This window comes from Rousettus aegyptiacus, unplaced genomic scaffold, assembly GCF_014176215.1.
Source record: "Rousettus aegyptiacus isolate mRouAeg1 unplaced genomic scaffold, mRouAeg1.p scaffold_m13_p_3, whole genome shotgun sequence".
NCBI lineage: Eukaryota > Metazoa > Chordata > Mammalia > Chiroptera > Pteropodidae > Rousettus > Rousettus aegyptiacus.
The window spans coordinates 89,604,411-89,622,884 of NW_023416306.1; the positions used below are offsets into that span (position 1 = coordinate 89,604,411).

The window sequence follows — 18,474 nt, forward strand, 5'->3', positions numbered from 1 at the left end:
ATCTTAACATCTCCTCACACCTCATTTTTCAGAAATTTGCCCTAAATTATAAATGTTATTGGTAAAGCATTCGAGGATACAAATGTAAAAGACTAATTTGTTAAACTATTTTACATGCCAGCTGTGTCCATAGGAAAATCCTTCAACAAATATTTTTAAAGTACCTACCATAAACCTTGATCTATGTTAGCCTTTAGGAACTTAGAGATGAATAAGATGAGATGCTCCCCCTTTGGGAAGCTCAGTTTAGGGGCAAATATTACCTATGTCTTTTTGGATATACTTTTTCTGGTGTGATTCATTAGGTCTTTGTTTTAGGAAACTATTAAGACATTGTTTATCCTTCTATTACATAAGTTGTTTTGAGTGGTGGTGGCTGGTGCTGTTGTTGCTGTTGTTGCTTTTATTATTATCATTACACTTTTCATGAGAAAACTACTAAAGTAAAACCATGTCTCACATTAAACAACTAAGGTTATGTTAAAGTGTTAACCAATGATAATTAAGATGATGTGATTGTGTGTATATATTTTAATGATATGCCTAAAATATAGTTTTTCATATTTAGTGCTATAATCTATATATCCTAATATTGCTCTTAAAATACTTTCTCTGTTATTATACTTAACAGAGTATGTTATAAATTATCTTTCATAATATTAGCCTCTTTCACTATACTGTAATAATCTCAGGAGTAAGGACCATCCATTATGTATCTTCAGGTACACCTTGCAGAAAAATAAATGTTTTTATACTTTAATTGTCTTTTTTAACTTACCTAGAATTTCAGCTCAATAACTGTTTGTTGAGTTTATATCATATTCTGTATAATTTGGTTTTTCTTAAAATTAATTAGCATGGATTTAGTTATACTTTGGAGTGCATAAACTAATTAAAAGATAAGAATTCAATCTACCTGAAGAAATTTAGAGGGAAATAGTTATTACATTTCTGTCTAATTGATGCGGAGTTAAAATGAATAGGAATTTATATTTACAAAATGATTTGACATTTGTATTTTGCCTTTACATGTGACAAAGGAGATCCAAAACAGATAGTAATAAATAATATTGCTGTTCAATTCCTTTTTCTTTTTATTAAGGTAAGACGTTACCTTAATAAACGTCACAGATTGCAAGGACCTTGTCAGCTTACAATCCCTTATTTTTTTTTTTTTCATTTTTTACACCTACAGCACCTGGTCTTCCTAGGTGGTCTCCCGTCTAAATACTAACCAGGCTCGACCCTGCTTAGCTTCCAGGATCAGACGGGATCGGGCTTGTTCAGGGTAGCGTGGCTATAGACTGGTCTTTGTTTTTTGAAGGGAATCAAAGCAATTTTATTATTTATTTATTTAATGATGACATTAGCTAACGAAATCCAATAAGTTTCACCTGTACATTTTGACAATAAGGCATATAATAAAAGTAATTTAAACAAAACATGACCCTATGCAGAGTGATTCTGTCCAAATAAAACTGCTTTATATCATAGTCAAATTTTAATAAATATTTATGATTTTGGATTAGACAGATTTTTTTCAAAGTGAATTCTTTAATGTAGAAGGGCAGCTTTATCTTTTATATAATCATTAACTGAAATATCCATCTTTGTACTCACAGAGCTGAAGAATAGTAAGCATAGTAGGTCATCAGGAACTACAGATTTAAACATTTGCCAGAGTGATCATCAAAATAAACCACCATTAAGGCTCCCAGGTGACCAAATAAATAATACTATTCAAAATGGAGAAGGATATGATTTATCTAATCAGGTAAGCTTTTACTGTGCACTGTAGAGGGGTGGTGTGATACTACTGAAAAGGTTTGGGGACAAATCAGAAATCATAGGTTCTGTTAAGTGTCAGCTTTTCATTAGTTTGGGCATGTAGATAGATATCTTGATATTTATTTCCCAGAATCTCATTGGAAAAGTACAGGCAACAGTAATAAAATTTTAGTTCTTTGAGTAAAGTTTAAAGTATGTAAATATAAAAGTACTTGAAAAATGATAGTGTTAAATCAGTAAAGGAAATATGTAAGATAGTGGATACCCACATGGTGCTTCCAAAGCTCAAGCTCTGATAAATGAGTTTCTGAATACCTCCACTATGAAATTTATGGAAGTATAGGTACCTAGAAATTTATATACTTGATACATACTATGAAATGCTTGAGGTCTTGTTTCTAGGTAGTAGTTGTTACAGTAAAGAGTTATCTTTTTGTTTTGAAGGATTTGATTAGAAAAAAAGAATGTAAAAAGTTGTCTTCAAAGAAACTGAAAAATTGTGAAAGAACAACAAATAAAAGGATAATTAAAAGTCAGGAACAAGGTAATATATCTCTATTGGTTTTATAATAAGTGGAAAGCTACTATTTGAAAATTTTTAAAATAATGTGATCTTGTAGATTTTCAAATCTAACATAGTAGACCAACTATTTCAGTAGTTATAAATGTTTGGTTTTATTTTTTTACAGATGATTTTCATAGTAAAATAATTCATTACTTAACATTTATTTACAGGTTTGCCTCCTTTAATCTAGGTACTAAATAATTTTGTTTAAATTACAAAATTATATATCATTTTAAAAATGCTTATAGGAATGTTTTAAGACTGTGAATCCTTTTATGAAATTAATACCATAATTTAGTTTTGTGTGTGGATTTTCAGAGTGATTTCATTGAAATCCCGGATACCAGAATTTGTTAAGTTTTTTCTCTATGCATTAGCAAATTTAAAATAAGTGAAAAAAAATGAAAATGGAGAACATTTATAAGTGTGTAAAGAAGTAGAGAGGAAATCAATACTGCTTAGGCTATCAAGTTCATGTGACTTAGGTCCAAGTATCCAGAATAGGCTAAGTCCTTATTCAAATTAATTAATGAAATGAATAAAAATATTCAGAATAAAAATGCTTTCCTCAAAATTAGAATGTTCAAAAATTTTTAATTGCCAGTTGAACATTTGAATATATTTATATGAGGAATTAGAAGAAAACACTTTACATGATATGAAGATAAATGATTCCATTGAAAAGTCTTGTAGAAACTTTCTTGATTACTTTTGATTAGTACCACTCCTTTATGAATTAGACTTTTTTTCTCTCCAGCATTCAGTATTACCCATCATTCTTTTATTTTGACATTCATCTTTAATTTGCCGCATAATATATATAGGTTATTGCAGTATTTCACTGTGATGCCTGATGTGATAATTTAAAATTTATGCCTATTTATAATTACAACTGGATAATTGAAAGTTAGAAATTAAATTAGTTTGGCTTCTGGTTTCTTAAGTTTCAAATTGGAGAATTATCCTCATTTTGATTTCTTTAGCGATGTGGTATTATAAAGATTTCCAAGTTCTGTTTTGGTTGAAATCCTATGGTACTTCATGGAGTTTTGGGGGATTCAGCAGAAGGTTGTCTATCGCCACAGTAAGGGATGAGAATGGTCCTGTAAATGGAGTTCCCTGTTCTCCTACTTCCCTCCTTAATTAGGACAGCTTTTGTTTTATGTGTTACATACCTAGTAAGGTTTTAGCAACCCTAATGGTTTTCCTATGTCTCCTAAATATTTTAGCTCCAAGGAATTGATTTAACATATTTATTTAGCATCTAGTGTATATATGAAAGACTCTGAAGTAACTCCAGTCAAAAAAATCTAAAAATTAAGACAAGCATTTTTTTCTGTCTAGTTGAAAGATAAGTGTGTAATTATAATGCAGGGCACATTGTCAAACATGGCATTATTGAAAAGTATTCTGAAAATTTGATAGAGCTTTCAGTTGAAGGAATCAGGACAAAATTTGTGGGCTAGGTAGGTTAGAGAATAGAACTGAAACTGGTAGTGATTTGGTTTGTAAATTAGTGAAGGAAACTTTCCAAGTAGAGTGAATGGCGTTACTGAAAGTTGAGAATCAAGAAAATTTAAGAAACAGTGACCTCATAGACATAGAAAGAATATGGTTCAGATGTGAGTACAGTGAAAGATTAGAACTATATTTGAAGGCCAGATACAAGAACTTGTATGCACTCTAAGTAGACTGTAAGAAGTCATAGGCAGGTTGGTATAGAAAATAGTATGTGTTTTTAATCAAAAGGGTGGTGATCTGAACAAACTGGTGCTTCAGAAAGATTAATATGACAATAGTATGTAAAGTGGGGTGGAGAAAAAACAGTATATTTTATTCGTGAAAATAGTTTTTCTATACTTTATTTTGTTTGTAGCTAATTTGAGATTTTGATGTTTGTTTTGTCTTATGAAATTAAAAGAGAGAACCGAAGAATCGAATGTACCTATTGATATTATCATGAGGGAACCAGTTTTCTCAGGCAAAGAAAGAAAATATACGGTTTTTAATCAAAAGGAAGTTTATATTGTAGTAACACCACTTAAATCTAAAAACGTGATAGAGCAAAAATGCATGAAGTATAATCTGTCATCTAGTACCATTAAAGCAGTAGCAGATTTTATAATTCCAAAGCATCAAAAAGAAAGTGAGGCACGCTTAAATGAAACTACACGTCTGATCAGTAAGCCCACAAAGACTTTTGAAAATGCATTTGAGTGTGGTGTGGGTCATAAAAGTAAAAACAAGGAAGATTGCAGTGAACGAGATTTACTCACTGTCAACCAGAAAATAAAAATGTCTAGTCCTAAAAAGGAACAAACAGTCACCTCTGATTTCAAGAAAAATAAAAGGTTGTTATCAAAATCGAAGAAAACTGATAATCAAGTAACTATGTCATTTCACGAGCATCAGTCCTCATCAGATTTGTCTGACAAGAGTGAAACAGAAAAGGAAATTAGAATAAAAGCTGGACTTGCTAAGAAAACCACAGCAAGAAATACCAAAGAAACAGTGGCTCATCAGAGAAAAAGCTCAAGGAACACCACAAGGAAAATCTCAGTTATTTCTGAACCTGAAACTGAAGAAAGTGAAAATGAATTTCATATCAAACAAAAGAAAGCTAGATGTTCTGCTAAAAAAAATCTTCAAAAATCTGGTATTAGGAATGAGTTTCCAGTTGATACAGTGGAATTTGGTCAGACAAGGAGGCATTTACCTGGTTTAATTCAGGATGTGGAATGGAATGAGAATGAATTACAGAAACTGCATTGGTAAGTAGGTAGATTTGACTCTTGTAATATCTGGAGTGGTCACAAAATAGTTGAAGACATAATGGACTCCAATAAGAGTTTGATTTAATGACTTCTAATGATTAATATGGAAGATATCTAAAAACACATGGAGAGAAATTAGTTTATATAGAGAATGAAGGGAAAATACAAATAACTTCCAACTAGGTACTTTGTGGCTATCTAAATGTGAGGAAGGTAAAAGTGACCTGCTTTTCCTTCCCATTTAATATTTCACCTTCCCCTCACCAAAGGTAACTATGCGAGGGGATAGGTATGTTAATTGAGTTGATTGCGGTGATTATTACACAGTGTTTATAATCAAACAATCCTGTAGACTTTACATATATACAATTTTATTTGTCGATTGTACCTCAATAAAGCTGGGAAAATAATTCAACACAGACAAATGCTGCGCTCTCACAGCTTCACATTTTAAGAAATATTTTACAATTAAATATTATAAAACCTTCAAATTGTAGATGATTTAATAGTTTTTTCCACCTTCATTTATAGAGAAGAAAAGATTCAAAAATTAGGTGATTTTTCCAAGGTTTTATAGTGTTACAGATAAATCAGGTATGATAAGAATTTGGTTTGGCTACATAGAATTGACAAGCAGTTTCAGTAGTTTAGTAGTATTGGAAGCCAGATAATAGTTAAGCAATGAAGAGTGAATGGGAGAGTAAAGACAGCTAAGGTGGACAGCACAAGAAATTTGGCAATGATGGGGACCAGAAAAATGCATAGGTAATAGAAGAAAGTATGAGGATAAGGGAAGATGTATGTTTGGTTGCTTGCTTACTTGTTTGTAAGATGACTCATGACAGAATATGGTGGTATGTTGACGGAAATGAAAGAAGAGAGATGATTGATAGAAACATACCACATTCAGTGTTTCACTCCCTTGTATACCCCCTCCCCCAACCTTATAACATTTGGAATTTATTTTCAAATCTGCCTTCTTGAAACACTCTTAAGGATCTGTGCCACTATATCCTCCTTTTTCAGTTGCATAAATGTTCCTTTTTCAGGCATAGAAGGTAATTTTCCTTCTTATTCTCCGAAGTACTTGCTTTGGCTGCTTTCTTGCTGTATTGTGCTCCTTGGTCATCTTTTCCTCTCAGATTTCTAACTTTCTTCTTTGTACAGGGACTCCCAAATCTAGATCTCTGGTCTTGAATTCTTGTATTTAGATTTGTATTTATATTTCCCATTGCCTGCTGGACACCTCTGTGTAAATCTCACCTACTTAATATATCAAAAACCAATAACTTACTATATCAAAAACCAAACTTAATTTCCCCTGCCTGTCCACTTTGCCTGACATTCCTGTTTCTCCAAATGTAATTCTTCCAGTCAACTAAGTTTAAACTCTTTATTGATTTTTTAAAGAAAATCTAATTAGTTCCCAAGGAGCTATAGGTTCTTCCACAGAGTCATTCCGTCCGCACTTGTTTTTGACACTACTTTTTCAGACCTTAAATACCTTTTGCCTGAACTATGGAAATAGTCTTGTATTTACTTTATTTTCATCTGTGTAATCTGTTTTATACATCTCCAGATTAATCTTAATGTATAGTCGTGGTTCTGACAAATCAAAAACCTTCATTGCTGTCTTACTAATCTTCAAACCATATAAAGATTCTCCTGCCTTGCATTGAGTGCATGTAATGTTTTGACCTCAATTATCTTTTCCACCTGTATCCCCCAACATTTCCTTATAATAAAGGTTCTCAACATTTGCTGTATGTTCAGATCATCTAAGAACTGCAGAGATTCCAGTTCCAAGATGGACTAAGTTACTCCACTCTGTTGCTTCTGTGCAGCTGTAAAACCTGGACAGAATGCATGGAGTAGCTTTTCGTTGACTCAGGAAGGTAAATAAATAATATAGCAGGTTGGTTGGGGAAGACTGGAATCTTAAGTACCATCAAATTGGCAGCAATTTCCTGTTTGTCCTCTGGTATCCCCCACGCTAAACTCAAGGCTGCCTAACACCTGGAAGTGGGCATTGGGGCATGACAGAGAGTGAAGAGAAGCCCTCCAGTTCTGGCTTGAGGAACAGTAAAGGGGACTACCGACTCTCAGAAACAGTAGAGGAAATGCCCCAGTTCTCTTTATTTTTTCTCTTATACCACAATCCCATGTAATCCTGCAGGAGTGAAAATCACAGCAGCACTTGGGACTCATGTGCACCTAAAACTCTGAAAGTAGGGCAAGTAAAGGTCTCAAGAGGGTGGGGCAAATGTTTTTTTCTCTTTCTGTCCTCTTTGCTTGGCACTGGAGAAAGGTGCATTTGTAAAGAGTATGCAGCAGAGCTAGGTAACTAAAGCCCCCAGCTTTTTCCAGAGCAGCAAAAATGGTAACCCTAGGGTAGCAAATATTGCAGAGAGGGAGGAGCTAGGTAAGAACCCTATAAAGTTGTTTATGAACTTTGGGTTTACCCCTGAGTTACACATGTGAGGATCTGATCCTAAACTTCATTCCAAACACTGACAACTGAACGAAGAGGTAGACCACCACTGAGTTGCCAGGCCAGCCAAGCCACTCAGTGTCCCACACACAGGATATCCTAATATCACTATAAAGCTTTAGAAATGGTATTGACATTGAAACTGCAGCCACAGAAGACTGACTGGAATTTATAGCTCAGGTTACAGTGAGGTTGGTTACCTGCGCAAACAAAATTAACATCCATAGGATGTCAACAACACCCAGAGTTTTATAATAAATTTCAGAATGTCTAGGAAATAATCCAAAATTATTCAGCATACAAAGAACCAGGAAAATTTCAACTCTCGTGGGAAAAAACACACCAATGCTGATATTGGAGTTATCTGACAAGATTCTGAAGCAGGTATATAAAAATGCTCTAGGAACTAAGAGCAAAAATTCTTAGAATAAATGGAAATTAGGAATCTTAGCAAGAAACATATAAAGGTTTAAATGGAAATTTTAGAACTGCAAAATAAGATAATCAAAATAAACTCATAAATAGGCTCATAACAGAATGGAGATGACAGAAAAGCAGAATCAGGAATGAAGGAATAGCAAGAGAAATGTTAACTATATAGATTAAATATAATAGACTATTCTCTTGAGTTCTTTAAAATGTTTAATGATTGAAAGCAAATGTTATATGGTGGAGTTTTTGGTATATGTGATATACTGATTCTAAGTAGACTGTTAAGAATGTACATATCAATCCCAAGGGGAACCAATAAAAAGCTATACAGACATCTTCAAATATATAAATTAAAATAATTAAAATAAACTCAAAAGAAGGCAGAAAAGGAGTAACAGGAAATGGAAAAAAGCAGGAAACACATAAAATGGTCGACCTAAATCCAGACAATTCCATTAAATGTTAGTGGTCTTGTCAAATGAACTCAAAAAAAATCTGGAGACTTTGGTAGAAAAAAATGAGTGATTTATTCAAGGATCTTACAGTTTGTAAACTAGAATAACAGCTAGGAAGAAACTCAGAAGTGTTCCAAAGAAGACAGAAAAGTTAAAAGTTCTTATAGCAAAAAATACATTCATGAGAATTATCAGTCCTGCATTCTTAGCCCTAGGAGTGGCCTACGGCAGTTATCAGATGACAGGCAGTCAGGCTGATGGATGCCAGGTGGCGTAATCACATCTGGTGGTCTGGATAATAGACTTCAGGTGGTTGTATTTGTGAGTCCTTCATGGGGTAGAGGGTTACCTGGAGGTCCAGATGCATATCCAGGGAGTGATGCAGGACTAGAAAGTTAAAAAGAATTAAGTACCAGACTAGTTAGAGCAAGAACGGGTTGTTTCCTCATGCCTCATGTTCATGATTTTAGCAGCTTGGTTAAAGTGACTCCATTTTATATATTTCCTATCTTCACTCTTTCCTCAGTCTAAATGCACTAAAAAGACATTGTCAGAACAAATTTTTAAAGATCCCACCAATGCTATATAAAAAAACAAAACAAAACAAAAAAACCCTCCAGATTTGACGTGGGTAAGTTAAAAGGATAGAAAAAGAAAGCTGGTGTAGCTATACTAATATATATATATGAAAGGTTTCAGTAAGAAAATTATCAGAGATGAATGAAGTACATTACAAAATGATAAAGCGTCAATTCATTAGGAAGGCATAACGATCCTAAATGTATATGCACCTTTCAACAAAACCTCCAAATACATGAATCAAAATCTGACAGAACTAAAAGGAAAAGTTAGCAAATCCACAATTATAGTGGGAGACTTCAGTGCTCTTCTCTGTCATTAACAGAACTAGTAGACAAAATTATGAAAGATATAGAAGAACTGAACAACAGTCCTAATTGACATAGAACAGTCTACCCAATAATAGTGGAAAATGTTATTTCCATGGTTAGGTGGATCATTCACCGAGATAGAACATGTTTACTAGGTCATAAAACAAATCTTATATTTTAAAATAACTGAAGTCATACAAAGGGTGTTCTTTCTCAGTATAACTGAATTAAAGTACAAATAGAAAAAACAGGAAGATTTCTAAGTGGTTGACAAATAACACATTTGTAAATAATCAATGGGTTAAAGAGGAAGTTTCAAGGGAAATTATTCTGAACAAAATGAAAATCATCAAATTTTGCAGTGTAAGCCCAGAAGTTCATAACTTCATAGGGTGTTTTTACTGAGCTCTTCTCTTCCTGATTTCTACCATACCTGCTCCATAAATGAGTTGTGGTACATTCTTACAATGAATGGACTACTAAGTAACAAAGAAAGAACTACTGGTACTTATAACAATTTGAATGAATTTCAAAGGCATTATGCTGAGTGAAAAAAGCTAGCTTAAAAGATTATATATGATTCCAGATATATGAAATTTTGGAAAAGACAACTAGAAAGCAAACAGATCAGGGATTAGCAATGGTTGTATGGTAAATGACAACAAAGGTAGTGCTTTGGATTTTTCTTGGTGTAATGGAACTGTTCTGTGTCCAATAATGTTAGCTAACTTAAAATTTACAAAGTGTCTGGACTGCATACTATCAATATTCTTAGGTTTGGGATATGCTTCTCTGTTTTTTTCAAAGCTCTTGACCTGCAGCCATTCCTTTGATATTTACTATACTATAAAATGTGAACTATTTTTCATTCCTTAACTATGTCATTTCCTCATTTTCATTTCTTTGTCTCATTTTCACCTGTTATATTTTTTATCCATCCTTCAAATTTCAACTCACATCACTTTTTCCCTATAACTTTTCCTTAATCATCTATTCCTACCACCCACTCAATTAGATATGTCTCTCAAAAATGTGCAAAATATTGCCACTCCAGGCATACTGAATTGAAATCTTTAAGGGAAGAGTTATATATCTATTGTTTGCTTATTTGCCTCCAGTCATTTTTGCTGTAAGCTCCACAAGTGATTCTTAATTGCAGCCAACTGCTTTGTACTCATCATGCTTATAACCTAGTAGACAGATATTTAACAATCATTGTAATCACTGTAAGAAATTCATGAGAATATCAGAGAAATCTGACTTAGACAGATACTTAAACTAAGATCTGAAGGATAAATAAGAATTATTTAAGCCCAAAGTTCATGATAAGTGCATTTTAAATAGAATAGTATGTAAAAGTAGAAAGTATATTTAGAAATATTGCGAGAAGGCCAAAATGACTGCAATATAGAAAGCAAGGGAAGAACAGTACAGGATGAGACTGGACAGTTAGGCAAGGAACAGTGTAAGTCATATTAAATATTTTGGTTTTTATGCTAAAGATAATGAAGCGAGTTTTAAGTTAGACTGAAGTGACATGATTAAATTTACCTTTTAAAATTTCAGGGAGGACATGAGTTAGTTACAGATTAATTATTAAGTACATTAAGTATTTTTATTATAACAAAAGAGTCCTTTCGGCAGTTCTAAACTTGCAAGTTAGCTATATACACAAATACTGGAGCTTGAGCCTCCAATTCCCTTCAGTGTTCCGCCTTAGAACACTTGTGAAGAGATTAATTATGCAAAAGAATAGAGCATTCATTAACAGTATTTAACGCCCATAAGTGTTTGTTCTCCTTTTATGCATGGAATGGTGTTCTGTAGTCAGCTTGTACCTGTTAACAAGAGCTGATTTCTTAATTTTCAGGAATCTTATACATTGTTTACCAGTCATTATTAAAATTAAATAAACTTAATTTTAAAACAATACTCTGAATTCATCACTTCCTAATTATTTTAGTACATTTTATTATGTATACCCTTTATGTACTTTGCATCAATTTTATCTGTATGGTGGACATTCCATTTACTCGTGTGCCATGGCACAGTTCTTATTCCTCATATAGTGACATCATGTTGGTAGCTTGAACTTGGCCACATCAGGGATATTTACAATTGTGGAAATTGGAAAACATTGCAAAAAAGGGCTTTTTAACCCCAGAAAGCTGGTTGTTAAGAATTTACCAGCGTGACATTGCATAGGTTAAATTGGTGAGTTATATAGATCTTTTCTGGCTAAACTACCAACCTTACCACAATATGTAAAATCTATTGGAGGAAGGGGGGGATGGGGGGGCACTGGCGGCAGTGCAGTAATATGTGTACCAGGTCTTAAATAATCATTTACAACTGAACTTTTAGGATGTAACTCATTTGTTAGAATTGGAGAACTACCTTATATTGAATTTTTTTTCTACTTCAATTTTTTATTTCCCTCAAGTATTATATCTCAAATACTGTGTTCTATAAAGTATAATGAAAGCAAGCATAACACTTTTTAATAAGTTTATAACCTGTAATATTTAGGAACTAAGAGCACATCTTCCAGTATACTTAGCATCAGTAATACTGGAGCAACAGTGTAGAAAAGTTAGTCATGCTGGAGTCCCCCAAAAGATGAAATCAGAGATTAGTTAGACTTAGGAGAAAATGTTTTAAGATTGGGAGTGATTTTTCAGGTTTAATAGATTATAACACACTAGAATGCATCTACTAGATAAAAATTATTGTGGTAAAATTCTTCAGCACAGTAAATATAGTTGATTGGGTGGTATGCATTTGGGAGGTTATTTTTATTGATTTAAATTTCTTATTCTTTAACTGGTTTTGGTTTTCCATAGTGCTTTTACATCTGTTCCTAAGCATAAACCTGGTTTCTGGTCAGATGTAGCTATGGCTGTAGGTTCTCGGTCTGCTGAAGAATGCCAAAGGAAATACTTAGAAGATCCCCGAGGAAAAGGATCCCAAAAACATGTCACTAAGAAAAAGCCAGTCAGTCTCAAAGGCCAAAATGGTAACCTTGCAGAAATAGTTTTTTCTTAGTTCTCCGTATCAATTTCTCTTCACTTATTAGATGTATTTTATATTTATCCCTGTGTCTTATGTATGTCTTCTTAAAATTTTAAAGCTCCAAAGATCATGTTTACTTTTTACGTCTTATCTAGATAGTTACTTCCATCAACATTAGCCTTAGCAGCCTTATGCTTTGAGTTTATTCTGGGATTTCAATATCTAGATGGATTAATGTTGGGTCTAATTTAATTTGAGACCACCTTGGTAGAGTCCCTAGTAATTTATAAGAAAATTCAGAATAAATTTAGTTTTCTTGGTTCCCAGGAGTACATACTTCTGCCCAAGTTTTATGCCAGAGAGGTTCTATACTAAGCTTTAGGGAGTATCCAGTATCCGAATCCTAATTCATTGAGGTTTATATTTTAGCAAAATCAATAATAAATTAGGCATTCAATAAGAAGTGTGGGAGATAGCTTTCTCACAAGGTAATGACCTTTTCAGCCTTGCCTAATTTTATGTAGTTTCTTCATGAGTATCTTGAGGGCTAATCATATTTCACAGATCCCAGTGTAGAAAAAATCACTTGTTAAATAGGAAACTTTAAATAATAAAGGCTGAGTTTACATAATATGAATATACAATTTAGATTTTGCAAAGGTTTTTAATTTTATAGGACAGTAACTATAAATGTCAAATTCTCACCAAAATATTTTGCTGACTCTTAAGACGAGAAATGTGATGCTGACAAGAAGCAAACTATTAAGATAACTGCCAGAGTGGGAACTCTTAAAAGGAAGCGGCAGATGAGGGATTTTCTGGAGCAGTTGCCAAAAGATGACCATGATGATTTTTTCAGTACAACACCTTTGCAGAATCGAAGAATACTGGTAAGACTCTTAAATGCATGAAATCGTTTTCTTTATATTGAATTTTATCTTTCATTTTTACATATGGTTAGTGTTCATAATATTTAGGCCAAAGATCGATAGTCTCCACAGATATGACCAGAGTACAGTGTAGGAAGCAGTCTGCCAGTACAGGCCAATCTCCTCGTCACTGGAATTCAGAGGTAATATCTGTGGAACCAAATAGAAAACCCAGAAATAGGCAAAATGTATATATTTGAAATTTCATAAACAATGAGGTGAACTTTTTGAAAGAGTGATAAGATTATCTACTGTATAGGAAATTTGGGGTAGGAATAGGGTGACAGCACAAGACATTTGAATATCTAAAAATTTTTATATTATGAAAAACCACATTAACTAAAACCTTTAGTGATTGGGATAAAATATTTGCAACAAATAAAGCCAGTAATATTTATGAACTCATTCAGATGTTACTTGAATAATAAAATGTGCAAGATCACAGAAAAAGAGGGCAAGAAAAAATTAGACTGAACAAACACTTGGGAAAACTGGTCATTTTAGCTAGTGATCAAAGGAAAACAAAGTAAAGTATAAGTGAACCTTTCAAGTTGTAGAATCTTTTTAAAAAATAAGTTAAAATATTCACTAACAAAAAGCAGTGGATACATAATTGAATCATACCTTCTGGATAGCATTATGACAATATCTGACTTCTGTAAAGATGAATCCTACTCATGGGAGATTTTCCTAAGAAATTGAATAGAAGCCAAAAATCTTCTCACAGGTATTCATTGCAGATTTATCTTTACATCAAAAACTGGAATTAATCTACATACCCTTTAAGGATGTTCTTCATGAACATGGTGAAATAGAGTACAACTATTAAGTGCATATTTGAGACTGTTTCTAGAATCTAAATTAAATATTAAAAATATTAAGGTTAAAGTAATATAAAGATAGATGAATAGATAACTGGACTAAGTGTAAACATGAGTTTTAGTGAGCTAGACTTAAGAGTAATTTTTTCAGTTACAAATTTCTTAAAATTGTTAAATCTTTTCCAATGTGAAAGGCTACACAGTGCTTTAATAATTTAGTAACATTATGTGGGCCCCTTTTTTGCCTATACAGGTTGTAAAGGGAGGTATTTTAAGGGAACCAGCTGAGGCTCTTATGTTCTCTGCATAATAATCAGTCCTTTAGGTGTTGTACTCTTTATATTATTCCACCATCATTTCAGGTTTAATATGTTTTGGCCTAACTGCAATAGTAGCAACATTTTAAAAACAAAGATAATGAAATAAAAAGAGAAGGCAGTGAAGTAGTTCATTTTCTGTAGTATAAGTCCACTTTCTCTAAGGTTTTAATATAAAGGTAAGTAAAATCTTAAGGATTAAATCATTTATTGGAAATACACATAAAAATTTAATACTACTTGAGTTCATATGAAGTATAATAGTAGGTGAATTATAGTTTTGTTCTTTTTACACAGAGGTTAGTAAACTATGGCCCATGGTCGAAATCTAGCATACCACCTTTTTTTGTAAGCAAAATTTTAATGGAACACATACGTGCCCATTGTTTACGTGTTGGCTGTGGCTGCTTCTCTGCTACAGCAGCAGAGTTAAATAATTGGGATAAAGACTGTAATAGACCACAGAGCCTAAAATATTTACTCTTTGACTCCTTACATAAAACTTTTGCTGACCCTGGGGGTCTACACAACTTTTAGAAGCAAATGTCATTGTTTCCATTTTACACAACAGAAACTAAGTTTTATAGAGGACATGGCTCTATTCTCTACCTATGAGTATTTTTCCTTATCTGAGAAAATTATAAGGTGGAAAAAACTTATCCCACAAAGAACATTTTGTGTTGAGAAATTTTACTTTTAGTGGTGCTTACTGATAATAAATGTTTGCTTTCTAGTTGCCGAGTTTCCATTACACTCAAGAGGATGATATTCTGCCAAATATGGACAGAAATCCAACAACTCCATCATCAGTTATCTTTCCTTTGGCAAAAACTCCTCAGTGTCAGCATGTCAGTCCTGGAATGCTAGCCTCTATAGATAGGTAAATATTTACACATGATACTGTAATTCTCTGTATCAGCATTTAACATTTCATGAGTTGAAGAGAGTAGATGTCAATAATGAGTCATCATTATTAAAAATTCAAGAAAGAACAGTTACTAGAAGTCAAGAATGGACAGTTTTGATGAGTAAAGTTGTTACTCAATAGTGTTGAGACACAGCTCACACTTTGTATCAGGATAAATTCCAAATGGATCAAAGTTTTGCATGTAGAAAATTTTAAAATATACCTTAAGAAACCTTGGACAATTTTTTCGTAATCCTAGATTAGTGGTCTTTCTAACTATGATGCCAAACACCCAGAAGCCACTAAGAAAAAGAATGAGCAACTATATGAAGTTTCATCTGATATACCAACCAGCCATAAATAATCAGAAGACTAAGAACAAGGAAATAACAAGTATTAGGATGCAGAGAAAAAGGAACCCTCATACACTGCTGGTGGGAATGTAAATTGATACAGCCACTATGGAAAACAGCTCCTCAAAAGATTAAGAATAGAGCTAACCATATAATCCAGCGATTCTTCTGGATACCTACTCAAAAAATTTGAAAACATATAATTGTAAAGATATATGTGTACCACTATGTTCATTGTGGCATTATTCATGGTGGCCAGGACATGGAAACAACCTAAGTGTTTTTTGATGGATGATTGGATAAAGACATGGTACATATGTACAGTGGAATATTAGCCGTAAGATGAAATACTGCCATTTGAGACAATATAGGTCTTAAGAGTATCTTGCTGCACGAAGTAAGTCAGGTAGAAAAGGAGAACAATCAGGATTTCACTCATATGTGGGGCATAAAAATAAATGAACTCCCCCCCCCCCCCCCGCCACACACACACAAATGTTGACACAGAAAATAGTATGGTGGTTACAAGAGGAGAAGAGGTGTGGGAGGAGATTGAAAAGGGTAAAGAGGGTCAAATATATGGTGATGGTAAGAGAATAAACATTGGGTGATAAGCACATAATCCTATATACAGATGATTTATTACAATAGCATACACTCAAAACATATAATCTTATTAACTGTTACCCCAGTAAATTAAAAAGACAAACGACAATGTGAGAAAAGACCATGTGGAACTCATCATAAGAAAATGGCTAATTTCCCTGATACAGCACTCCTAGAAATTAGGAATGCCATTTGCATGCATTATTAGTGAGAAAGTAAATTAGTTCAATCTCTGCAGGCAGCATTTTGTCAATGTCTATCAAAATTATAAATGTACATGCTCTTTGACCTAGCATTCCTGCTTCTAGATTTGTGAATATTCAGCTTACTCATTGCCATAACAGCAAAAGACTAGAAAAGCTCACATGTCCATCAATAGAGACTAATCAAATAACTTCCGGTACATTATGTAGTTATAGAAATTAATGAAGAAATTCTTTATGTGCAATTATGATAAAATGCCCATGATATATTAAGTAAAAAAAAGACACAGTAAATTATGTTACCATTTGAGTAAATTGGGGTGATATATATGTGCGCATGTGTATATGTATATACTTGCATGTGTTGATATATGCATATATAATAATTGCCTTATTTAAGTAGCTCTGAAAGGATACATAGAAACTGGGAACACTGAAGATCCTAGGGAAAAGAACTAAGATATCTTGGGAGACTTTGAATTTGTAAGTAGGTGAATATAGGAACTATTCGAAATATAAATAAAGAAAAACAGGGGTGGTCAACAGTAAAATGTCACAGAGAAGAGATGGAAAGTGAGAAGGCCTAAAAATAGGCTATTCCATTTGGCAGTTAGGCAGGTCAACAGCAGATCTTGTAAACAATTTTTGTGGGCTGTGAGAGGCAGAATCCTGATGATAGTGACTCAGAAAAAAGTATTCAGTACTTTCATGAAGCTTGGTGAATTTTAATTTGCGTTTATTTGACAAAACCAGTTTTTTCTTAGTCTTAGCAATCTACAAATTATTTTTTATTTAGTATTTAGTGCAGGTGAAAGCATATTGAAAGTATAATTTCGGACGAAGTTTTTGATAAGCATTTTGGTCAAATCATTAAAAGCTTTAAAATATTCCTTTGGCCCTTGAATTTTATTAGTCAATTCTAAGGAAATAACTAGAAATAAAAGGCTTGTGAACTGAATTGAAAACTCTAAGACAGCTGGAAATGATAAATTGAGGGGTTTTCATCACCGAGTGTATCCTTAAAGTGATCAACGTTAAGATTCAGTCTTGACAGGGAAGGAAGTGACTAGGAGAAAGGATTGTAAGTTGTGACAAAAGGGAGGGAGTCCAGGGATAAGTGTTAGTGAGTTTTAGAAAAGAGGCAGCAAGAAGAGATTGGAAAGAGCATGAATGGGTCAATGAACAATAAGCAAAACCATAATTTCCTAGAATATACTTATTTGGTATTTCTGTTTCCTTTAAATACTTGAAGCTTTTTGTCTGTCTCCCTAGGTACACCATTGTCATTTTAAAAATGGAAAAGAAAGCACATTTTTTAAATACTGAAACATCTTAATTTCGTCAATTGCTGTTCAACCTGTGGATAAAAGTATGGTAGTTAATGTTGACTTGGAATTATTTTGTATTTAAACAGGGATGATTGTGATAAATATGTTTTTCATATGCAAAAAAACCATAAAAGTAAAGGTGGTGCTGTCTGGGGGATTATCAAGAAAAAAACAGTAAGTATGTTTATTCTTCACACCAGATTTATTCAGGGTATATCGAACAACTATAAATCGTGAGAGTTACAAAGTATGTCACAGTCCTTACTCAAGGTACTTACAGCCTAATACAAGTAAATAATAATATGGGGCCATGAGTTAGGTAAGTACGTAAGTGCTGTAGGATTACAGATGGCAGTTGACAGACTAAAGCGTTTGAAGAAAGTAAGAATGGTAAAAAATTTTCATTCAAAAAGGTAGGGTGGGAAAAATACTTATGGTTCAGGGAAGGACATTTCAGGCAAGACACAAAAGCGTATCTGTTCAATGACTGGGGAATAATCCAGACTAATTGAGTTACTTTCATAGAATAAGAAACCATGAAATACCATGCATCTTCACAATGACTTCAAATGTTCAGATTCAGCTATTTAATTTCATATATGC

General features: G+C 33.2%; 1 protein-coding gene and 1 pseudogene across 7 annotated transcripts in view; one reads left to right on the top strand and one right to left on the bottom strand.

The window, feature by feature from the left end:
* The window catches only part of MIS18BP1 (MIS18 binding protein 1), a 45,312-nt gene that overhangs the window by 18,998 nt on the left and 7,840 nt on the right, over positions 1-18,474 (top strand). For 5 of the 7 annotated variants that reach the window (XM_036238380.1, XM_036238377.1, XM_036238378.1 and 2 more), the window contains 7 exons: positions 1,623-1,774; positions 2,233-2,332; positions 4,275-5,124; positions 12,239-12,411; positions 13,137-13,297; positions 15,209-15,354; positions 17,958-18,045. In XM_036238380.1, coding sequence (XP_036094273.1) covers positions 1,623-1,774; positions 2,233-2,332; positions 4,275-5,124; positions 12,239-12,411; positions 13,137-13,297; positions 15,209-15,354; positions 17,958-18,045 — 1,670 coding nt within the window. The other 2 variants (XM_036238381.1, XM_036238382.1) reach the window with 2 other exon arrangements.
* On the bottom strand, positions 1,187-1,305 carry LOC118600773 (annotated as a pseudogene).